Below are 24,417 nucleotides of genomic sequence, written 5' to 3' on the forward strand. Positions count from 1 at the left end.
CATTGTGAACCACCACGGCCATAAAAAAATGGATATCAGCAAAAAAAGGGAATTGAGCATCAAGACCTGCAGTGTAAACGTAGCCTTTGTGCTATAAATATACTAATACTAAACCAAAATAAATAATTTTAAATAAATGCATACTATTTTTTTGTATTTGCATGTCAAAGATAGTCGGAAAATCGAAGAAGATATTCGAAAATTTGAGTCTGGAAAAGTCTGGAATTTTGTAAGATCACCTTCGGGTCTGTTTAAGGAATTAAATTCCCCAATTGGGAAGTAGTTTGTAACAATATATGAATGTGTCAAAATATTTAGAAGAACTGATGCAAGACAGTGTCAAGAAGTTTTTATTTAATCTTTCTTTCTACTGACCTGTCTAATATTCCAGAAACGCACACTCCTCAGAGGAAAGGTCTGCGCTCCAGTGCTTTGCGTCCCAAGAAGCCCGAGCCCACAAAACAGACCGGTCCAGTGGTGATTGAGACATGGGTACCCGAGGAGGAACTGGACCTCTGGGAGATTAGAGCCTTCTCAGAAAGGTCAGGGGCCGATTATCTTTGCAACAAAAGCTTTTAATGAGGTTTTAAAGGGTTTAATAGAAACTGGTTCTTGTCAATTTGGATATTCAACTCTTAATAAAAATAAATTGTTGATGATTTCTAGTTCAGACTTATCATAATTATTCATGGCATGCTGAATAATCATGTTATAAAAAAGTGCTTGCTTTTGGTTTTTAAGAAAAATGAGTCAGTTTGAAGAATCAAGAAAATCAATCAACAAAATTAATGGAGAGAAAAAAGTCTTTATAGTTAAACACTTTAAAACGTGAGAACCAGAAATAATAGCAACATCTATGAATCACCCTATCTTGTCAAATTTATTTTTGGAGAATGTTGCTAATTTCGATATGCTTTTTTACTATCATATCGTCACCCCAGTGGGCCTGATCAATCCTGGAGCAAGTGAAGCAACTGCTTCTCCTGTTTTTAGAGGTGGAGGAGCAAACCTACATTAAAACTGTTATCTAATCACTCACTGCAGTCAGACAGGTTTTCTTCATTGATCCTTATTTTTAGTTGTTTTTTTATCCAAAAAATGATTAAATATTAAAAGTAAAATCTAAATTTTAGTCTCATGCTTCTTTTGCCTCCTTAAATATCTTCTGTACCTTTTTTTTGAATTTGGTAAATTTTGAATTTGCTCCCCTATTTTAGAGCAGAATCAGGTGCTCATAATGCCCCCCCGTTTGAAAAGACTGAGTGGAAATTAGCCTTTTTTGTTTATGTTTTCTTTTTTTATCTGAAATAAGTTCTATGAAATGTTCTACTTGTGAAAGGTTCTTTGTTCATTTCACAGGGTGGAGAAAGAAAAGGCCCAGGCAGCAGAGCAAGCCAAAGTAAGTCTGCTTTCCTCAGGTACAAGTTGGTTCATTTTTATCAAAGTTATTTAAAGGAACCCTTAAAAAAGGCTCACATGGGTGGCATTAAAGGCTATGTTTTCTAAGGGGATCCAAGCATAACAAAAATATAATTATTTGCCACAGCTCAGTAACTAATAATATCACTGATTCATGTGTTAGACTTTCTTTTCTCTACATTCTTGTATTTCTCCTGCTGAGCATTCGATCTGGTGTTGCAGAAACGCCTCGAACAGAAGTCCGGGTCAGTCACAGCCACACCAGCTGGGACTCCTGCAACACCTGCTGCCACGCCCAAAGTCATCGTTGGCTCCATTTCAGGCCAGGGCACCCCCACTGCCAAAGTGGTGCTGTCCACCAAGATGGGCAGCCCTGTTACATTTCAGCCGAACAAAAACTTCCAGCAGTCCTTTGCCACCTGGGTCAAGCAGGGTCAAAGCACCCAAGGTAGATCACAGAGATAACGTAGAATAGAAGAGACATTCACACCTTTCTTTGATCTTTTAAGTCTTGAACCAAAACACATTATTCCTCTGATTCATACGTGTTTTTTTTTTCCAGTGTAATATATTTTTCTGTTTATAAATGTCATAAATAGATTTACAATATTTTAACACTTTGTGTGTATGATTTTTCAGGCTCAGGCAGTGAGACCCCCACAGTCACTTCTAGTGGGCATACGTTACACATTACAGGAACCTCAGCCAGTGGAAAGGTTGTGACCGCAAAGCTGCCGCTCCCCGCAAACAGCAAGATCGTAACGGTCAACGTGCCAACAACACAAGGAGGTACGGCTGGTTTTAACAAGTCACACCTCAGAGAGAGAATCAGAGTGCAAGTAGTAGACATTTCTCCCTGTTCCGGATACACGTGTGTTTGTTTATTTTGCTTTACTACAGGCCCTCTCCTGAGACGTTTAGTAAGACACGGAAGTCTCATTAGATACAACATATTACCTGCCAGCAGTTGCAAATAGTTTAGTGTGTCAGAGAAGCTCACAGATCTTTAAAAAGAACGGGCATGTCTTTGTTTATTTTAAATTATGTTGTTATGTCACCACCAACCACAAGCCCAGTTCCTTTGAACTTAATGCAATTTACAAAAGTATGCACCCCTCATTACAACCACAAACTTCAGTGAATTAAAGTAGTGCATGGTTGTGAAGCAATAAGAAAAATCTGATTTTACTTTTTTTTTAATTACAAATAAACCGAAAAGCAAAGCTCTCAATTTACTGGTCGGTCTACGTTCCTACCCTCATCTATGGCCATGAACTTTGGGTCATGACCAAAAGAACGAGATCCTGGATACAAGCAGCTGAAATGAGCTTCCTTCGTAGGGTGGCCGGGCACTCCCTTAGAGATAGGGTGAGGAGCTCGGCCATCTGGGAGGGGCTCGGAGTAGAGCCGCTGCTCCTCCACATCGAGAGGAGCCAGTTGAGGTGGCTCGGGCATATATACCGGATGCCTCCTGGACGCCTTCCTCAGGAGGTGTTCCAGGCACGTCCCACCGGGAGGAGGCCCAGGGGACGGTCCAGGACACGCTGGACGGACTATGTCTCTCGGCTGGCCTGGGAACACCTTGGGCTCCCTACGGAGGAGCTGGAAGAGGTGTCTGGGGAGAGGGTCGTCTGGGCGTCTCTGCTGAGTCTGCTGCCCCCACGGCCCGGTCCCGGATAAGCGGAAGACGACGAGTACAAGTGAACTAAAAAGTGTTGCATATGTTTGTAATCAGCCCCCTTTCCACTGATTCCCCTAAATAAAATGAAGTCGAATAAGTTGCCTTCAAAAGTCTCCTGATTGGTAAATAGTTCACCTCTGAGTGAGTTAATCTCAATATAAATGCAGCTCTTTCATAATGGCCTTCAAGAAGAGCATCATGAAGGCCAAGGAGCACAGCAGACAGGTCAGAAAAAACTAGTGGAGAGGTTCGGTGTCAAAACAGCATCTCGAGCTTTGAACATCTCACAGAGCACTGTTCAAAACACCAGAAAATGGAAAGAGCAAGACATGGCTGTTAACAGCAAGGCCAGCATTAATCAACCAAGCAGCCAAGAGGCCCCAAGTAACTTTGAAGGAACTGCAGAAATCCATAGCTCAGGTGGGAAAATTTGTTGACAGGATCAGTTTTATTTGGGCATTTTACAGACATTGGTTTTATGAAGAATGGCAAGGAGAAAACCATTGGTGGAGAAGCCTACAGGTCCTTCTCAAAATATTAGCATATTGTGATAAAGTTCATTATTTTCCATAATGTCATGATGAAAATTTAACATTCATATATTTTAGATTCATTGCACACTAACTGAAACATTTCAGGTCTTTTATTGTCTTAATACAGATAATTTTGGCATACAGCTCATGAAAACCCAAAATTCCTATCTCACAAAATTAGCATATTTCATCCGACCAATAAAAGAAAAGTGTTTTTAATACAAAAAACATCAACCTTCAAATAATCATGTACAGTTATGCACTCAATACTTGGTCGGGAATCCTTTTGCAGAAATGACTGCTTCAATGCGGCGTGGCATGGAGGCAATCAGCCTGTGGCACTGCTGAGGTCTTATGGAGGCCCAGGATGCTTCGATAGCGGCCTTTAGCTCATCCAGAGTGTTGGGTCTTGAGTCTCTCAACGTTCTCTTCACAATATCCCACAGATTCTCTATGTGGTTCAGGTCAGGAGAGTTGGCAGGCCAATTGAGCACAGTGATACCATGGTCAGTAAACCATTTACCAGTGGTTTTGGCACTGTGAGCAGGTGCCAGGTCGTGCTGAAAAATTAAATCTTCATCTCCATAAAGCTTTTCAGCAGATTGAAGCATGAAGTGCTCCAAAATCTCCTGATAGCTAGCTGCATTGACCCTGCCCTTGATAAAACACAGTGGACCAACACCAGCAGCTGACACGGCACCTCAGACCATCACTGACTGTGGGTACTTGACAATGGACTTCTGGCATTTTGGCATTTCCTTCTCCCCAGTCTTCCTCCAGACTCTGGCACCTTGATTTCCGAATGACATGCAGAATTTGCTTTCATCCGAAAAAAGTACTTTGGACCACTGAGCAACAGTCCAGTGCTGCTTCTCTGTAGCCCAGGTCAGGCGCTTCTGCCGCTGTTTCTGGTTCAAAAGTGGCTTGACCTGGGGAATGCGGCACCTGTAGCCCATTTCCTGCACACGCCTGTGCACGGTGGCTCTGGATGTTTCTACTCCAGACTCAGTCCACTGCTTCCGCAGGTCCCACAAGGTCTGGAATCGGCCCTTCTCCACAATCTTCTTCAGGGTCCGGTCACCTCTTCTCGTTGTGCAGCGTTTTCTGCCACACTTTTTCCTTCCCACAGACTTCCCACTGAGGTGCCTTGATACAGCACTCTGGGAACAGCCTATTCGTTCAGAAATTTCTTTCTGTGTCTTACCCTCTTGCTTGAGGGTGTCAATAGTGGCCTTCTGGACAGCAGTCAGGTCGGCAGTCTTACCCATGATTGGGGTTTTGAGTGATGAACCAGGCTGGGAGTTTTAAAGGCCTCAGGAATCTTTTGCAGGTGTTTAGAGTTAACTTGTTGATTCAGATGATTAGGTTCATAGCTCGTTTAGAGACCCTTTTAATGATATGCTAATTTTGTGAGATAGGAATTTGGGGTTTTCATGAGCTGTATGCCAAAATCATCCGTATTAAGACAATAAAAGACCTGATATATTTCAGTTAGTGTGCAATGAATCTAAAATATATGAATGTTAAATTTTCATCATGACATTATGGAAAATAATGAACTTTATCAGAATATGCTAATATTTTGAGAAGGACTTGTATATTGAGGAAAATAGGTATTTGAACACCCTGCGACTTTGCAAGTTCTTCCACTTAGAAATCATGGAGGGGTCTGAAATTTTCATCTTAGGTGCATGTCCACTGTGAGAGACATAATCTAAAAATAAAACCGGAAATCACAATGTATGATTTTTAAAAATAATTTATTTGTGTGCTGCAAATAAGTATTTGAACACCTGCCAATCAGCAAAAATCCTGGCCCCCAAAGACCTGTTACCTGTACTCGTTGTCTGCCGCTTTATCCGGGACCGGGTTGCGGGGGCAGCAGACTCAGCAGAGACACCCAGACGTCCCTCTCCCCAGACACCTCCTCCGGGGGAAGCCCAAGGCGTTCCCAGGCCAGCCGAGAGACATAGTCCCTCCAGCGTATCCTGGGCCGTCCCCTGGGCCTCCTCCCACCGGGAGGCATCCGGTATAGATGCCTGATCCACCTCAGTTGGCTCCTCTCGATGTGGAGGAGCAGGGGCTCTACTTCAAGCCCCTCCCGGATGGCCAAGCTCCTCACCCTATCTCTAAGGGAGTGCCCGGCCACCCTACGGAGGAAGCTCATTTCAGCTGCTTGTATCCGGGATCTCGTTCTTTCGGTCATGACCCAAAGTTCATGGCCATAGGTGAGGGTAGGAACGTAGACCGCCCAGTAAATTGAGAGCTTCGCTTTTCGCCTCAGCTCTCTCTTCACCACAACGGACAGGCATTACTGCGGGAGCCGCATCGATCCATCTGTCGATCTCCCGCTCCATTTTTCCCTCACTCGTGAAAAAGACCCCGAGATACTTGACCTCCTCCACTTAAGGAACTCCCCTCCAACCTGAAGAGGACAAGCCACCTTTTTAGGACGAGAACCATGGAGGACTTGGAGGAGCTGATTTTCATCCCAGCCGCTTCACACTCGGCTGCGAACCAGCGCATGCTGTAGGTCTTGGTTAGAGGGGGCCAGCAGGACCACGTCATTTGCAAAAATGACCCCCTCTGGCCCTTGGCTGCGCCTAGAAATCTTGTCCATAAAAGTTATGAACAGGACCAGTGACAAAGGGCAGCCCTGCCGGAATCCAACATGCACCGGTAACAGGTCCGACTTAGTGCCGGCAATGCAGACCAAACTCCTGCTCTGCTTGTACAGGGTCTGGATGGCCCCTAATAAAGGGTCCCTGATTCCGTACTCCTGGACCAGCCCCCACAGGGTACCACGAGGGACACAGTCGAATGCTTTCTCCAGGTCCACAAAACACGTGGACCGGTTGGGCAAACTCCCATGAACCCTCGAGTACCCTGTAGAGGGTATAGAGCTGGTCCAGTGTTCCACGGCCGGGACAAAAACCACACTGCTCCTCCTTAAGCCGAGGTTCGACTATCTGCCAGACTCTCCTCTCCAATACCCTGGCGTAGGCCTTACCAGGGAGGCTGAGCAGTGGGATCCCCTTGTAGTTGGAACACACCCTCTGGTCCCCCTTCTTATGACCACCACCCCAGTCTGCCAGTCCAGAGGCACTGTCCCCGACCGCCACGCAATGCTGAAGAGGCGTGTCAACCATGACAGCCCTACAACATCCAGAGACTTGAGGTACTCAGGGCGGATCTCATCCACCCCCGAAGCCTTGCCACCACGGAGCTTTTTAACCACCTCGGTGACTTCAGTCTGGGTAATGAAAGAGTCCAACCCTGAGTCCCCATCCTCTGTTTCCACCAGGGAATGTGTGATGGCAGGATTGAGGAGATCCTCGAAGTACTCCTTCCACCGCCCGATAATGTCCCCAGTCGAGGTCAGCAGCCTCCCACCCCCACTGTTTTTGCCTCTGCCCGGGCCGTGGCATGCTTGGCCTCACGGTACCCGTCAGCCGCCTCAGGAGTCCCACAAGTTAACCACAGCCGATAGGACTCCTTCTTTAGCTTGACAGCATCCCTTACTGCCTGTGTCCACCACTGGGTTTGGGGATTGCCGCCGCGACAGGCACCGCAGACCTTACGGCCGCGGCTACGGGCAACAGCATCAACAATAGACGCGGAGAACATGGTCCACTCAGACTCTATGTCTCCAACATCACACGGAATCTGGTCAAAGCTCTCCCGTAGGTGGGAGTTGAATAGATCCCTGGCCGAGGGCTCTGCCAGACGTTCCCAGCAGACCCTCACTATGCTCTTGGGCCTGAGCTAGTGAGCCACCTAGAGGGCACAGCAAACATGTGGCAGAAGGTGCTCTGGTCGGATCAGACCAAAACGTAACTTTTCGGCCATATGCAGTGGAAAATTGACACTGCAAGTCACCCAGAAAACCACATCACCATTATGAAACATGGTGGTGGCAGCGTCATGCTGTGTGGATGCTTTTCCTCAGCATGGTCAGGGAAGCTGGTCAGAGGCGATGGAAAGATGGTTGAAGTTAAATACAGGACAATGACCCACTAATTTCCTTCCACTTTGCAATTATGCATTACATTGCATTTGTTTGTCACATGAAATCCAAAAATCACATTTAAGCGTGTGGTTATATTAAGACAAAAAGCTTCTACATAATGTTGCAAGACACTGTGGCTATGTTTAACCCTAGCTCTGATGATAAAATGCTTCATTTAGAGCACTTTGGATCAAATTGCTGGATGATAAATAAACAATCATTTGAGGTAAGCTATTAGTTAGATTTGATTAAATTTACTGCATACCCGCTTCAATAAAACACAACTAACATCTTAAGAGAATGATGTTAAAGACTAGTGAGATACATGCTACATTTCTAACTTTTGAAGTCGCTGTGAAAGAGAATCTAAGCTCAGGTGGAGTGTGACCATTTAATAGACATGTATTTATCCAGTGTGACTGCTGGGTTCCCTGTTTGTTTTGGAATGGCTTAAGGAAGTAAGGCAGGAAAACAAGTTTACCCTGAGGTCTGCTTCCCAGACAGGTAGTCCTCTATAGTAGTTCTCTCCTTTTCCCCCCCTTCGTGTTTTTTCATAAGAGTTTACCTCTCCACTCACTGCAGTCCAGACTTCTCGAGCTTTTTCAAACAGCCGGCCCATAGAGAAGTGTGTTTGATGTGCGCCCAGAGCAGCAACTGTCTGCATTATGAGGGGCTTAACATCTTTATTTGAAGAGGAAAGCCCTTGATGTATAGGTTTACCTCTTCGGTTAGGATTGCAGAACCACAGAAAGAGGGCAGCAGAAGAGTCACACTCGTGGTTTCCAATTCCTCCAGCAGTTTCACATGAGCTCATGAAGGCAGAGAGCAAATATGAAATGCCCTCTTTGTCGGTATAAAGCTAAGAAGTGGGATGCCAGATCATGCATAATTTATGAAGGATCTTGAGTATGTTGGGGGAAACCCAACTATGCTTTATGTGAGCCTTTGATTTTTTTTTTTTTTTCTTTTTACCTGCTTGACTAATATTTATAAAGCCTGTGATCAAAAACTGGCTCTTAAGCAACATGAGACACCCACAAGTAACAGATTGAGTTGTGCTACAGCAGGACATTTGCTATACTGCTTACTTGTGGCATTAGTAATTAAATCATGGGCTTTTGAATATTTCAATGCTGCTACCTGCCTAGAGTATGTGCATATGATGGATGATTCTTGCAACAAAAGGGATTTTTTGACAAGTTAATGTAGTACATCTTAGAAAGAACAAGCCTTCAAAGTTTGCATTATTTATGCTTTCTTTACCATTTTAGTTTCTTATACACACATAAAGAAGACGTTTTTAATGCCTTTAAAGCGCTTGTGATTTGTCTTCACCTACTGTGCAGGTGTGGTTCAGCAGAAAGTGTTGGGTATCATCCCATCCAGTACAGCAGGTGGTGCTCAAACCTACACCACATTCCAGCCCCACACTACCACACTCAACATCAAGCCCAGTACCCCAGGTGCCCACCAGCAGGTACAGCTCTGGCTTTTATTAGCCACAAATACAGCTTGGATTGTCTCTCTTGTTTAATGCTTCATTTGTATTTTTGTTCATGTCCAAAATTTAATGCAACTTTTTAACTGACTTTCATGTTACTGGTTTCCGTTCCTTTTATCCATTTGAAACCAGTAGCTTTGTATAGGTTGCACGTACAATCATTGTTTATTACAAATTGTTATGTCTTGAATCCAATCCATCCTTGATTTTTGACATCTGAGAGCTTTAAACAAGATAAGTATTTGGAAATGTTCCCTGTCCCATTGTTCTAAATGCATCCATCTGTTCATCCACCCATCTGTTTGTTTTACCATCTGCACAGCTTTGTGTTTTTCTTTCCATCTTTCAGTAATTTCATCCATCTGTCTGTCTATTTGTCCGTCTACTTGTCCGTCCATCCACGTGTTGTACTAAAAAAATATATTTGTATAAATATCTTTCAGGTTCTAGGTGTTGGTGGGCAGATCCGTCCAGGAATGACAATGATCCGAACCCCAATCCAGCAGACCGGAGCTGTTGGGAAGACGATTCTCCGCACGCCCCTTGTGGTCCAGCAAGGTAATGTAATTTTGAACACTGAGTTTAATTTAGTCACTTCACCAGTTTGGAAATCCAGGTCTAAATGTGCAGGCTTTGTAATATTATGACTCAACCTTAAACTAAACTACAGATTCCACAGTTGCTGTGTAAATGGAACAGTGGCCCACTGTCTGTACATGGCTGCTCCCCGGTTCCTAAGTTTGTCTCCTTGTTCTCCTCCAGGTCAGGGTGGACAACAGGTAATGACACAGATCATCCGTGGCCAGCCAGTTTCCACAGGAATATCGGCTGCCAGCCCTGTCACCACGGTAACTGGACAGGGAGTGGCCAGTCCCAACGCTGCGGGACAGGCAGCTGTCCAAACACCACCCTGCACCCCGCGGGGACAGGGCCAGAGCCAGGTTAAGCTCACCATGGCCCAGCTCACACAGCTCACACAGGTCTGTGAGGGAGACACTCCGGGGGTCCTTTGTTACTTGGTGTTCTGAAATTAACATTAGAATATTGTGAATGTGGGCGCGGCGCTCGTGGTGTAGAGGTTAAGCATGCGACCATGTGCAGAGGCTATAGTCCTTGGGGCGGCCTTTGCCGAATGTCTCCCCCTTTCTTTGCCCCTCTTTCCTGTCTACCTACTATCAAAAAATGAAAAATAACGATCTCTAGTGCCGCAAAAAAATATTAAAAAAAACTAATGTTGTGAATGTGAATCTTAGTAATTTAGAAACTACTTTTTTTCCCCTTTTCTATTTTAACCAAAGTGCTGTTGAAAGAACTCCACAAAGGGAAAACATACGGTATTGTTCATAAGTCCTGAATCATCCCTCTTTGCTTATTTCGGTCTACTCTTCTCCCAACAATGATGACTTCTTTTTATCTTCTAGTCATTTTAATCAGAACATTCAGTTTTTTCTTTTGGACGATTAATGCTTGTTGCCTACAGAAATGAATGATGCTGTTTTTTATCCTTAAGCCCCTTTACCTTTTGGGCCAGACTTGAAAACATAAGTGGTGAACCATTATCTAAAAATACCAATGTAGCAAAACATCTATTCTAATTTGGATTTTTTGGGCACTTGTTTTTACACCATGTCACAGAGACGTATCACTTTCATTTCTTCAGTTTATTCTTTAGAAAATACAAAAGTTAACAACAATAATAATAAAAGTTGGCAGAGTTTAACACAGAAACATTATTTCGCCACCAGCAAGGCGATCCCCTAGAAGCTAGTAGGTAAAAACATGGCTTAACGTAGATCCATGGTTCTCTGCCCCAAGTAATCACTGGTGGTTCTTGGGCTGCCTTTAGTGGAACTCATGGGTAATTTTGGTATCATTTATTTACAAAGATGTACATATTAATACAGTTTATCGTAAAGTAGAGCTAATTATGAAACATCCAGAAAAATAAAAAGACCAGGAACACTGATCAGACAGATTCCACTCAAAACTCAAGTCCAGTCACGAGTATTTCAAGGACCCTCCAAGTAGAAACTACAGTGGACAAGAATGAAGTTAGACATTAAAGTGGCTACTTAGGTATGTTCCCATTGCTAGATTTTAAGGTCGGGTTTGATGAGAGACCTTCATGTTTGCTTAGAATTGTGACTTAAAGAGGTCTTCCTGCTTATTTTTTCAAGTCCTTTTCTCACTTGGAATTTGTATAATTTTACCTCAAACATGTGAAAATGGATACAGAAATTATTCTTTTTTTTTAATTGAGCACACCAAATGGAAGTCAAATTTTTATAGTAGGTTTAAATTGGATTTTGATTAGTTGAGATTTAGTAGCACATTTAAACAGTGGCTGTAATTTAGGTAGATAAAATGGAATGAAACTTTCTCAGTCTAGGGACTTCATCTTCTATTGGTTGTTTTTTTAATACACAAATATTGTATCTTTGTTTACCACAGAAGCAGCTGCCTGGGTCCAGTTTGGACCGACCAGCCGGTGTTGGTGGTTCTCAGGCTCTGACTGTGATGGTTCAGGGCCAGGGTCAGACCACCGGCCAGCTGCAGGTCATACCCCACGGGGTCACCGTCATTCCAGGACCCGGCCAGCAACTCATGCAAGCAGCACTGCCAAATGGCCAGGTGCAGCGCTTCCTCTTCACCCCCATACCCTCCGCTGCCACGCCCACATCAAGCACAGGTTTGACAACAACACATCACAAATCTTTCTGTTTTTACCTTTTACCTTTATCCTGGCACCCTCTGAGATTCTGAGAAAAAAAATAAACCTTAAAAATGCATCAAGAGGTTTTGTAGTTTTTCTATTCTCTTGTCATTTGTTCTTGTTTTCTTGTTCTCCAAAATGTTTCATTTTGCTTCATCTCTTTCCAGCCTCACCAGCTCCCAGCCAGCCCAACTCCACCTCAAGCAAAACCGCAACCCAGGCTGCACAACAGGCCGCCGCTCCGATCCAAGCAGGGGTATCCCCTCTCTCCACCACCAGCAGCCCTTCATCCACCACCCCACAGGGCCAGTTACCCCCTCAGACCCAGGCCCACATGCCTGTCCAGTCTCCAACTTCAATGCAGGTCAAAGGTCAGGGGGGAACCCCACAGCTCCAGCTGCAGCAGACGCCCCAGCTCATCAGTGTGTCTGGACTCCAACAGCAGGTACAGGTATGATTTTTTTTATTTATTCTTGATTAGTTGCTTGCTTTTATTATTTTTGGTAAAAGATAGAACTGCTGACATTCTAACTTTTTCACATCTTGTCACATAACAACAACAACAAACGCCAGTGAGTTTTTCTGGGACTTTAATGTGACCGACCAACAAAGTAGAATATAACTGGGAAGTGGAAGAAGAATAATACATGGTTTTAAACATCTGAAAAGTGTGCCATTGTATTCAGCATATTTTACTTGGATACCCTTAAATAAAATCCAGTGCAATTAATTTCCCCCAGAAGTCACCTAATATGTAAATGGCATTCGCTTGTGTGTAATCTCATTCTTGGTATAAATACAGAAAGTCTGTGTAGGCTTCAGAGGTTTTTTAGAGAACATTAATCACCCAACGAGGAAACCTCACAGCCAAGGGTTAAAGTCATCGGTGAGTTTAAAGCTGGCTTAAGTTATAAAACATTTTACCAAGCTTTAAACGTCCCAAAAGAACATTCTTCAGTCCATGATTCAAGAATGTAAAGAGTATGGAAAAACTTCAAACCTTAGGAAACATGGCCGCCCACCTAAACCAACAAACTGGGCAAGATAACTTTTTTAAAGAAGCAGCCAAGCACTCTGTGGTAGCTCTGGAAGAGCTGCAGAGATCAAGAGCTTAGGTCTGTCCTGAGAACACTTAATCTGGTCTTCACGGAAGAAAGCACCATTTTAAGAAAGCTATTAGAAGACCTGTTTTCAAATTGGCACAATCCATGAAAGGAAGACGGCAAACATGCGGATGAAAGTGCTGAACTGATTGGCCTACATGCAAAACAGCATGTGTGACAAATCACATTGAGCCCGTCATAAGTTTATCATTAATTGGAAGCTGAAGAGAACTTAAAAAAAAAAAGAGGGCAATTCAAGAAAAACACGTGTTGGAAGCTGCAAAACCCTTAAACCTGGGGAGAATGCACACCTTCCAGCTGGACAACAACCATAAATGAGCAGCCACAGCTATAGTTAAAAGGTTTGGATCAAAACATATTCCTGTGTTATAGAATGGTGCAGTCTAATCAATTAATTAATAATGTGTGGTAAGACAGACAAATTAATGTTCACAGATGCTTTCCATCCAATCTGACTGAGCTTGAGCTATGTTACAAAGACTGATTCTTTAGTCTCTTTAGCAATCTATAACCTTAGATTCTTATTTGTAAGCAATTTTGAAGAAAGGTGTATTTTCCTTCCACCTCACAAAAATTACACTACTTTTAATATTGGGATAAGAAAACCTGCTGGCCCCGCTTTACTGCAGTTCAGGAAGATCACCATTTTTTATGATGTTAAATAGATTACGTGAATATTTGTTATATTTAGGTTCTGGCACAGCTACAGGCCCAGCAAGGTGGAGGCTCTCTGCCTCAACACATTAAACTGCAGCTTCCCATCCAGATACAACAGAGCGGGACCACCTCAGCTCAGGGAGGACAGGTACTGGATTGAATCACGCTTAACTAACATTCAGCTGTTGGCTCAGAGTTCTTATTTAACAGTAGTGAGCCGAGCTTTTGGGTCATGCTTACCAAAGGTGAATGGATTTGAATTTACACAATGCAGCTCAGTTGAAACACAAACTGATTTCTGCACCTTGATCTCTGCCCAGATTGGAAACGTAGTTACCATCCAGACCGCTTCGGTCCAAGAGCAACTGCAGAGAATCCAGCAGCTCAGAGAGCAGCAGCAGCAGAAGAAGAGACAAGCTGCAGAGACCAAAAGAGAGCTCGCCCTCAATGCAGCCAATCAGAGCGACATTATACAGAAGCAGGTGTGTGTGCAGGAAACCATTGGAGCCAGGTCATCGTTTTAGTCCTGTCAGTGACTTTTAGAAATAGTCACAACCCACAACTTCGCTGTTTACGGCCTCTACTTAGTGGGCCTAACTTTCCCAAAGCTACTCTATATATGCATTTTATGTTCCCTGTGTGTATTTCACAGTGCAGCTTGTTCAGGTTTAATATTGATACTTTTTCCATAAATATGAAGTCGTATTTGGTGGCACATCATAATGCATGATACCTGCACATGCTGGCAGCTCGTACTGACATCTTTCGACATGATGTTTTTTCAGGTGGTTATGAAACAAAACGCTGTAATTGAGCACCTAAAGCAGAAGAAGACCATGACGCCTGCAGAAAGAGAAGAAAATCAGAGGTGTGCGTCCAGCTTTCTTTCTGTACAAGCATGAAAGGTTTATGTTGTGGACCATTAGGAATGTGAGTCAGCTCTTTGGTTGGTAGCAGTAGGTTTTGGATTCGGTTCATATGCCAACATAAAAATTATGTGTCAACCATCTGAGGAAAAATCTATTTTTTCCTTGAAATTTTACCCTTGTTTGTACTTTATGCTACTCTGGTATTGTCATACATTCTCTATGGTAGGTTCTCTTCTTTCTGTACCTTTATAGCACTAAATTACTACAACATGGTTTTTCTATTATCTTACACAAAAGAACAACATGCAGCTTCAGCTATAAATGATAAAAATCAAACAAAAAGAAATCTGGCAGCAGCATTCCAACCTCTTCAAATATTTAACTTTATTGTTGTGTTTAAAGCTTGGCTTTAACAGTATGCCCTGCTTTATCAAAAATGCCTTTTTTGTGATTTTATTCTGCACATAGATTATACTCTGACCAGTATTTGACCTGACAACCATATGTTTAGGTCTATAGACATTGTGTCAACACTGTACCCATTCACATAGACCCGAAATATCAAATCCAGACTCCCTTTCAATCTCTAAAACAGTTCTGGCTCTTCAACCATTTTCACTTATTTTTCATCTGTCTGTTTTTTTCATTCCAGCCATTTTCCTATTTTTTCTAAAAACTGTGTCCATAGGAGTTTTGACATCAACTAACATGTTTTTCTTTGTACCATTTTGTTTGTTTTGCTTCTTCTACGTTCATGCTGCATTTGCTGTTCACCTCTTTGTGCTCGCTGTAGGGACGCTGGCCAATCTCTGACCTCAGCAGCCATGTATGTGTTGGTGTGTTTTTCACACAATCGCACGCTGAACGAGGCACCGACTTTCGATCATAGTTGTGAACATTAGCAAACACTAGAGAACACACTGAGAACCGGGGCCCATGGATAACATGGATTTAGTGTCATAAACAGACATTTGCTCTTGAAAAATGTTCACGTTACAGATTTTATCTCTGAATCTTTCTCTGTCTTCTTCATCACTAATAATTGCTATCCCTAATTTAATTTGTAGAAATATAAATCTCCATGAACCTCTGGAACCCACGCATAATATTCTTTCTTCATGTACTTTAACCGTAAGACCCAAACAATCTGATAATACTGAAACTAAACATTCATTGAGTCTTTTATTTTTAAACTTGAGTTTCTTTGAAGATCAAAGAAACTTAAAACAACCTGAAAGGTTTTGTTTCTTTGTCACTGTTACCCTTTAGGCAGGCCCCTAGTTTTCACCGACACTCCCTTTCTGCTGAAGTGTTGCCCTTAAACAGAACTCAACATAATGTCACAGTTGTCATGAGAAACAAATGAATGTGTTCTGAAACTGTTATTTATGGGTAAAGTTATAAAAGTGGTAAAACTTTGCTGTTGGGTAAACAAATAATTTGACTTTCTTTTTTCTCATATCAGTGCCTGATTGAAGGTTGATGGCTGAGAAAAGGCTGATTTAGAGCTAAATAGAGTTGAGATCTGAGGTAAAACTGAGGACTGTGTAATCACAGGGCTCTTACTGGACACTTATGGGTGCACTGGCTAGAGACTTTGTGGTCAGGTGCCATCTTTGTAAAAAAAGAGGTAACAATGTTGGCTCATTTAATGTCTCCAAGAGCTAGCATTAAGAGCTGTCAAATTTTTTACAACACATTCATGTTTTTCAACATTGTATACCATGCAAATAATAACAGCCCTGTCCTGATGAATATTTGAGAGGGAAATGTTTTGATTTATTATCAGATTTTTTAGATTGTTGAATCAGTTATTACTGCTTTATGAAATTATGGTGAGTCATCAATAATTATTTATATTACAACCAGTGGGGATGCCACGCTGTTTGTGGGAGAGACAGAAGACAATGGGATGCATATTTGCAGGTGAACAGGACTTGACGGTTATCTCCATACAAGGACACCATGAATGCAGAGTTAACATTTTAAGCTGTCTTTATCATCTTCTATTAGCAGTTAGCAGAGTTAGTATTACCAACTTTCAACGTTTTTTTGTGTTTTCTTATTGGACTATGTAGATTTTCACCTTAATTCTGAGATTTCCCACATGCCAAAATGTAAACATTCAGCGTATTTCATGACATATTTAAGTAGACACCTAATAAATTAAACAGAACAAATATAATGTATCGCAGTCAGCCTTCCTGATATCTGTTCGAAATAGATTTTTAACACTAAATTGCTAACTTTAAAACTTCTCTCCTTTAAACGACTTCCACACCGAAGAGCGCTGTTGGCATGCTCTTGTAGTTCTTAGATATGGTGCATTCACTGATCAAAAAAAGATTGGAAGTTTTAGTTGCCAAAAAACTGATCTCTTTATTAGTTCCAATATTCTATTAGATCTAATTAGTTAGACACCAGCCAATTTCTCTGTGTATCTCTAGGCTTCAAGTAGTTTTGAAACAGTATTTTGGCCTCCATTCTTTTGCTTCTGTTAGATTGATTTTATGGACATTCTGGATTTTTTTTAACATCTTTTAATCATCCCTGGCAGGGCTGCTATGTGCAGTTAATGTACACCTAGTAAGCTTTTGTCCTATGATCTTTATAGCTGAGACTTCTGCATCTACACTTCATTTGTAGTAATAAACCACTTAATTGTTCTATTTTTTGTTCATCAAACTATAACAGATAAAAATTTTATAATTTTGAGATTAAATCTATTTCTCCCTCAATTCTTCTATTCCATCTCTATTCAGGATGATTGTATGCAACCAGGTAATGAAGTTCATCCTAGACCGGATAGACAAAGATGAGAGGCAGGCAGCTAAGAGGAAAAAAAAGGAAGAGGTCGTTGAGGCCAAGAGGAGAATGGCTAATGCGAGTAAGCTTTCCGCGCTCCTTTACCGACACAAAGAGAGCCTTAAGATGGAGATCCTGAAAAAACGAGCACTTCTCGACAAGGAGCTGCAGCTAGAGGCTCAGGTAGGCAGGGGACGTATGAGAAGCATTGGTAACAAATAGCCTTTGGAACAACTTTATTATTTTAATCAATTCAACAGAAATCATTCAGATTTTAAACAACATTTTTACTTGCTTTTCAATCACCAGGAGGAGCTGAAGAGGGACCTGCTGCGAATTCGGAGAGAGAAGGAAAGGGCTCAGGCTGCAGCCCACCAGGCAGCCCAGGCTGCTGCAGCTGCAGTCGCTGCAGCCCACAGTCAGAAACAGCATGCTGTAGTACACAAACATGGCATCTCCTCCCAGCACCACCTCACCACAGCCGTCACCTCAGTGCACAAGAGGAAACGTGAGGAAGAGAGGGAGATGACGACAGCAAAGTCCAAGAAGAAGAAAATGATCTCTACTATAAGCATGAAGGAGAGCAAGAAGGATACAAACCTCTACTGCATCTGCAAGACGCCCTACGACGAGACTAAGTATGCGAGCGCTTTGTTGAGTATTTAGTGACAATACTGAGTTGCAGTCATAAAATACTGATATGAGGATTAAATTCATGTGATTTGAATAATGTTATAATTTATGAACCTGCTGCCATCATAACATTCTAGATATAGGCATCTATGTGGTATATGTACCTGCATTAGACCATCCATTCACACAGATGGTCACTCCACTTTAAAGGTTGACCTTACATTCTTATTCCTCTAATCAAAAATGTCAGAAAACATCTGATTTCAGTCTTACTATTTAGTTATAGTTACAATATTCTTTAAAAATATGTGGGGATCTAAAATCTTTATTCGCCTCTCCACAGGTTTTATATTGGATGTGACCTTTGTACCAACTGGTATCACGGTGATTGTGTGGGTATCACGGAAAAGGAGGCCAAAAAGATGGACGACTACATCTGTGTGGAGTGTAAACGGGGCCAAGAGAGCAACACAGAGGAGGTGTACTGCATCTGTCAGACGCCTTATGATGAGTCCCAGTAAGGAGTGTGTGTGTGCGCCTACAATAAGTCAACATGAGCCATCTGTTGATACAAGCTTTGGTATTTGAAAACAACCAACCAAAAGATAGAGAGATGGAAAGATGGGGAGACAGTTTTAGAAAAAAGATATAGAAATGATATATAAATAAAGCAGGCAGAAGATGAACAAAGAACATTTTGAGAGAGAGAGAGAGATCGATCTCTCTCTATATAGATATATATCTATATATATACATCTCCTTCTATAAACACCCCCAAGACCAAAATCCTAGGGGAAACACTGGAGGAGATACCCGGGGTAAAGCAAAATGGCTCAGGTGGTACACAAGTCAAAAAAGGTTGGGAACCATTGATCTAGAGGCTAAAAAATGTTTCCATTCTCCAGTCAGATTGGATGGAACACATCTGTTAACATAAATGCTCAAGTTGGGCAAATGTTTCTTAATTAGATTTAAGTCTGGACTTTGACTGGGCCATTCTGTTATACTATAGTGCTTTTATATGAACCATTCAGTTGTAACTCTGTCAACTCTGACTTAACTCCAGTCTCAAGCTTTTAGCCGCCTCTAACAGGATTGCTCTGTATTTAGTTCTATCCATCTTCCCATGTGCTCTTCTCAATTTCCCAATCCCTGCTGAGAAAAACCCTGCCCACAGCATCATGCTGCCACCCCCATGTTTCACCATGGGGATGATGTGTTCAGGTTGATGTTCAGGGTGTTGCTGCCACATGTAACGTTTTGCATGTAGGTGAAAGACTTACATTTTGGTCTCGTCTGACCAGACCAGCTTCTTCCACACGTTTGCTGTCTCATACATGACTTGTGGCACAAAGCAAACCAGGTTAAAGTGTAGGAGGAAAAACTTTGAAACACCTTGAATACTTTTGCAAGGCACAGAGTCCAAAGTGATTTCCAAGAAAACAGCTAAACAGGGTTGCAGTCAGGCTGCACCCAAAGAAATTCCTTGCATTGTAAAGTCTTTACATTGTAGTACATCACGTGTTTTAAGTGTAAAGCTTTTGCCTTCCCAGGTTTTACATTGGCTGCGATCGATGTCAGAACTGGTACCACGGTCGCTGTGTGGGCATCCTACAGAGCGAGGCTAACCACATCGATGAGTACATGTGTCCACAGTGTCAGTCCACAGAGGACGCCATGACGGTCTTCACTCCTCTCACCGACAAGGACTATGAAGGCCTGCGAAGGATCCTGCGTTCGTTACAGGTGAACGGTTTGCAGAGGCTTTTTAAACAGAGTTACTAGATGAAGCTATCTGTCAGTGATTGGTCAGGATGTAGCCTAACTTGGTAATGCGAGGACAGTAAAGGTGTAGATTTACTCTATATAACATGAGTGTAACACTAACACAGCTCCTTGAAGCCCCAGAGCAGCAAACAAAATCCTCGGTGTCCATATTATCTGATGGGTTGGGCTCCCCTACTTGGAAATACTCCGTTTTCTTTTCGAACTTCCCTTTTTTTTTTCGTTTTCTCCTCTGCCCAGTGTGTCTGTGTCAAGGAGAAATTGAGGAGAGAGCCTGGAGTAGAACATCTGTGTTGACCCACCTGCTTTCAGGGTCATTTTCATAGAGCTGTTTGTTTTTCTTCGGTTTCAGCTTTCTCAAGCCTTTGCATCTTCTCCTTTTTTTTTTTTTTTTGTCCCTCACTCCTCTGCAGGCACATAAAATGGCCTGGCCCTTCCTGGAACCAGTGGATACTAATGACGCCCCTGACTATTACAAGGTCATCAAGGAACCAATGGGTAAGTGAGGAAAATTTGGTGTTGTGACATTAAGGCCGGTAAATTTAACGATGAAAGTGTCAAAGTCACCTTTAGTCTGAATGTTTGTTAAAAGCATACTGACATTAGTCAAGATATCTTGACTTATCAGTTTATACCCACATCCTATGATGTTCTGAAATTTATTTTTTTTAATTAATATATACTTATTAAGGGTGGATCGATTGCAGTTTTCTGACCTATCTTTAAAGTCTGACCCGCTGATGGCCGATACCGATTTTCTTCATAACTGACACTTTGAGGTGTCATAAGGTCACAACATACCTTCAATGTTTCAATCTTATGTTGTCAACAGTTGTGAAGCGCGCACGTGCAGACGTGACCTGGTGGGTGTGTGTGTCAGTCAGCCCTCTCTCACAGCAGAAGAAAGGGGACAGTGGGTGATTTTCAGACCTTTTGTGGAGGTAGATAGGATCAGCGTATAAGATCAGTTTTACATGCAAGGATCGGCCAATCACCCAAAATTAAGGGAACTGGACCGATCGCTTGGTGCACCCCACATTTTTATAGGATCATGAGTGCGTTTCGGAAATACTTTGGCTTCCAAAAGGATAATTTACCATTGAAGTTTTTCACATTTTGTCACATTACAACAAACAGAATTCTGTTTTATTGGAATTTCTATATGACACAAAGCAGTGCATTATTGTGTAGTGGAATGAAAATGAGACATTGTTTCATGTTTTGAAAATTGTGGCTTGAATGTATACTCATCCCCCTTTACTCTAGTACCCCTTAAATAAAACTCAGTGCAACCAATTTCCTTCTGAAGTCAGCAACCTAGTAAATGGAGTCCACCTGCATGTTATTCAGTCTGTTTTTTTTACTGAAAACCACATACAATTTTCCTTCCACTTCACAATTTTGCACTACTATGTGTTGATCTGTGATATAGAATCCCAATAAAATACATCATACATGGAGTTTGTGGTTGTAGCATGAAAAAATTCAAGCGGTTTAAATACTTTTGCATAGCACTACAGTGGCCTTAAGCCATAAACCATGAAACTGCAAGGCAACACAATTAAGTCAATTTTTTAATAACAATTATAACAAATTATCTCGCCAAGAATATGTTATCATATAAAGCAGTCGAAGCTGCGGTGCCCCTGTTTTCTGCTGCAGAATATATTTCATAAATGAGTAATCGTAAAACTTTTGCATACTGATAAAGCAGAATTTTTAACCTTTTGCATTTTTGTTTATTTTGTTTTGCGGCATTGGTGGCCTTTATTTATTTATTTATTTATTTTCTGAAAGTAGGCAGACAGGAAATTGGGTGGAGAGAAGGGGAAGACATGCAGCAAATGCCACCGGGGTCAGGACTTGAACCCTGGATAGCCGTATCGAGGACTAAGGCCTTATTAATTTTCATGTTTTATTCCCAATTCAAAGAATAAAGCACCGCGCTTTTGAAAAGGAATAAATTTCTGTTTTAACGACATGGCATCAGCCACGAATATGGGAAACCATGTTTATCATGCTGAGATTCTAGAAACTCTGTGTTTTAGTGTTGCGTTGTGCATTTGTGTTATAGAAAGAAAGCGGTGACAGTCATCAGATTACCAAAACTCAGTTTCTTGAACTGAGATTTGGAGTGCTCCTTGTTTATGAGATCAGGTTGTTTCATGCAGCAGTTATGCTGTTTTTATTCCATAATTGCTGTAATCTTTGGAAGAAACACCCACGCTTTATATCTTAAGCTTTTAAAAGGCAGCTGTCTGAAGGCCAACAGGGAGAAGGCCCTCCAACTCAGATCAAACCAACCATGTAAACGGCAACTTGCGTCAACGGGGGCTTTTTGAACTTCCATGCAAACAAACCGTTAATGAGTGGCTCCAGGGCCGCTGGGCTCCCCTCTGGAAATGCACCATCGCCCCACACTTCATTATGTGTTGGCCTGCTCCTGGAAACTCTTGTCCATCCACAACCTTCACCAGAAAAAAATGGTTTGCAGAAAAATTAAACATAAAAACGATCTTTTAGCTGCTGTGACTCAAGCTGTTGGTAGTTTACGAAGGGTTTTAGCATGAAATCTGAGGAGGTCTTTGAAACTTTGGTACGGACTCCTTGCCTGTGGTCAGCTGGGCAGCTGGGTGGGGGATTTAAAAAGTCAGATATGTTTGTTTGAAAATGCAGCTTTGGGGATGGCGTTTCACACCGACCCTCCTTTACCTGAACCCTCATCTGCTGCCAGTTTCCTTCCTTACTCAGACAGTTGTATCTTTCTATAATCTTTAACTTGATTGGACAAGCTTCCTGACACGGAAAGCTTCTTTTCAAGTGAAGCCTGGTACAGGAAGCACTGATACTCCCCGTGTTTTTAAACATTCCTGTGGTTTGGTGTGACATTTTCTGCTCCAGAAGTGATGCTCCCCTCAGGAATGATAAATAGGTAATATGTCAGTGACTGATCTGGAAGCTTGAGAAGATCGAGCTCAGCTCTGGCAGAGGTTCTGCATTTTTATAGTTACCACATAATAGGATGATTTGAATTGTAATACAATCTTCTTACAAAACCAGACTGTCAATCTGCTGCGTCCACTTACAGTATGACGGTTCCCCCCGTCAAGAACATGCTGTTGGATATTTGTTACGGTATATCTTACAAACAAATCATTCAGTGTTTAACTGTCCAATAAAACCTTTCCTCAGACCTGTCCACCATGGAGGAGAGGTTACACAAACGAGAGTACGTCAAGCTGACTGAATTCGTAGCGGACATGACCAAAATCTTCGACAACTGCCGATACTACAACCCCAGTGACTCACCCTTTTACCAGTCTGCCGAGGTTCTGGAGAACTTCTTTGTCCAGAAGCTTAAAGGCTTCAAAGCCAGCAGGTAAGAAAGTGGTGTTGAAGAGGGTTTTACCACTGGGAACGTAAACAATAAAGTCTGGTAAATGAAGCTGAGCCTAACCAGTTGGGTCTCTAATATAAAGAAGAATAACGTTTATATTTTATAAAGCAATTTTAGTTCTTACCTCTTCCCTTTATCTTCACATTGATTTGTTTTCTTGTAAATGATTGCTTGTCTTCCACTTCATGTCATGCGCATGCTAACACTGAACATTACTCTGCATTCAATTCAAAACACTTATTAGGAATAATATGTTTGGGGAACTGAAGCCATATGTGGGCTTAATGACACCATCTGCTTTGTCTCTACCTAGAATGGGTTTTCAATCATACAATTTTAAAAATATTTTCAGGCTTTCTTCATTTCTTAATTTTCTTGGCTTCGGGGAGGTGTTTATTCATTCTTAACAACCTTCAGCTTTTACTGTGTCATGATGCTGCGTTTTCTCCTAATATTTATTGTTTTGTGGAATTCAAATCAAAGGAAAACAGACTTCTTAGTAGGGACACTTCCTAAACTTTCCCCTTTCAAACTTTCTCTTATTTGATTAAAGAGCAGCTTATTAGAGAAAGTGTTAACAGACAACTGAGAGCACATTTAGGTCCTTAACTGACACTCACAAAACCTTAGTAAAATAGTTTTTATGAAAGAAACAAAAGAAGAAAAAAAAAACTAAAATTCAGTATTAGAAAAGGGTTCAGGTGCCTTGGCAAAATGGATAAAATAAGAAAGATCTGATTTGTTTTCAATGCACCAATTTTACCTTTATTTATTTTAGATGAGGAACGTTTTAGTCTTTATTTACTGCATCACAACTTTAATTCTTGTCAAGCTCATTGATCATTTTGGTTTTTAAATTACTGAACGAGAACCCACAGTTAGAGGCACTCTTATTCAGAAACAACAGTGGCCTATTTCACTACTGTTTGCAGCTATAAAACATCTTAGATCAGGGTTTTGAACAGCATTTGGAGTTCTTAAACTGAATCTGGTTTAGCTGCCAAACACAGCAATAAAACGATTTTTTTTGCACAAATGTAGGCGCATGAAAGACCACAAACTGGGCTTTAAAGAATCTTAATGTATGATAGTTAAAATCTGACAAGTCTAAGTGTTACAGAGGTTAGTGTTGGTCAAGTTTGTCATGATCCCACAAAATACATAAATTTATGGTGTCCTTTACCACCATGGTTCCCAGCCCTAGTCCTCACAGCCCAAAGTCCTGCGTGTTTTGCATGTGTCTCTGCTCCAGCACACCTGATTGAAATTATTGCTGTACCTCCTCAGCCTG

The 24,417-nt window shown here is 41.8% G+C and overlaps 1 protein-coding gene across 7 annotated transcripts in view; it reads left to right on the top strand.

Annotated features, from left to right (window-relative positions):
- Positions 1 to 24,417, top strand: part of LOC124869002 (nucleosome-remodeling factor subunit BPTF-like) — a 55,986-nt gene that overhangs the window by 26,020 nt on the left and 5,549 nt on the right. For 5 of the 7 annotated variants that reach the window (XM_047366699.1, XM_047366701.1, XM_047366702.1 and 2 more), the window contains exons 18-35: positions 392 to 542; positions 1,360 to 1,399; positions 1,642 to 1,867; positions 2,059 to 2,208; positions 8,989 to 9,119; positions 9,587 to 9,701; positions 9,906 to 10,123; positions 11,595 to 11,832; positions 12,024 to 12,307; positions 13,672 to 13,785; positions 13,958 to 14,119; positions 14,423 to 14,505; positions 17,269 to 17,494; positions 17,621 to 17,949; positions 18,288 to 18,461; positions 19,498 to 19,690; positions 20,143 to 20,227; positions 22,922 to 23,108. In XM_047366699.1, coding sequence (XP_047222655.1) covers positions 392 to 542; positions 1,360 to 1,399; positions 1,642 to 1,867; positions 2,059 to 2,208; positions 8,989 to 9,119; positions 9,587 to 9,701; positions 9,906 to 10,123; positions 11,595 to 11,832; positions 12,024 to 12,307; positions 13,672 to 13,785; positions 13,958 to 14,119; positions 14,423 to 14,505; positions 17,269 to 17,494; positions 17,621 to 17,949; positions 18,288 to 18,461; positions 19,498 to 19,690; positions 20,143 to 20,227; positions 22,922 to 23,108 — 3,106 coding nt within the window. The remainder of the gene's footprint in view (positions 1 to 391; positions 543 to 1,359; positions 1,400 to 1,641; positions 1,868 to 2,058; positions 2,209 to 8,988; positions 9,120 to 9,586; positions 9,702 to 9,905; positions 10,124 to 11,594; positions 11,833 to 12,023; positions 12,308 to 13,671; positions 13,786 to 13,957; positions 14,120 to 14,422; positions 14,506 to 17,268; positions 17,495 to 17,620; positions 17,950 to 18,287; positions 18,462 to 19,497; positions 19,691 to 20,142; positions 20,228 to 22,921; positions 23,109 to 24,417) is intronic. The other 2 variants (XM_047366700.1, XM_047366705.1) reach the window with 2 other exon arrangements.

Source organism: Girardinichthys multiradiatus, chromosome 5, assembly GCF_021462225.1.
Source record: "Girardinichthys multiradiatus isolate DD_20200921_A chromosome 5, DD_fGirMul_XY1, whole genome shotgun sequence".
NCBI classification, from domain to species: Eukaryota; Metazoa; Chordata; class Actinopteri; order Cyprinodontiformes; family Goodeidae; genus Girardinichthys; species Girardinichthys multiradiatus.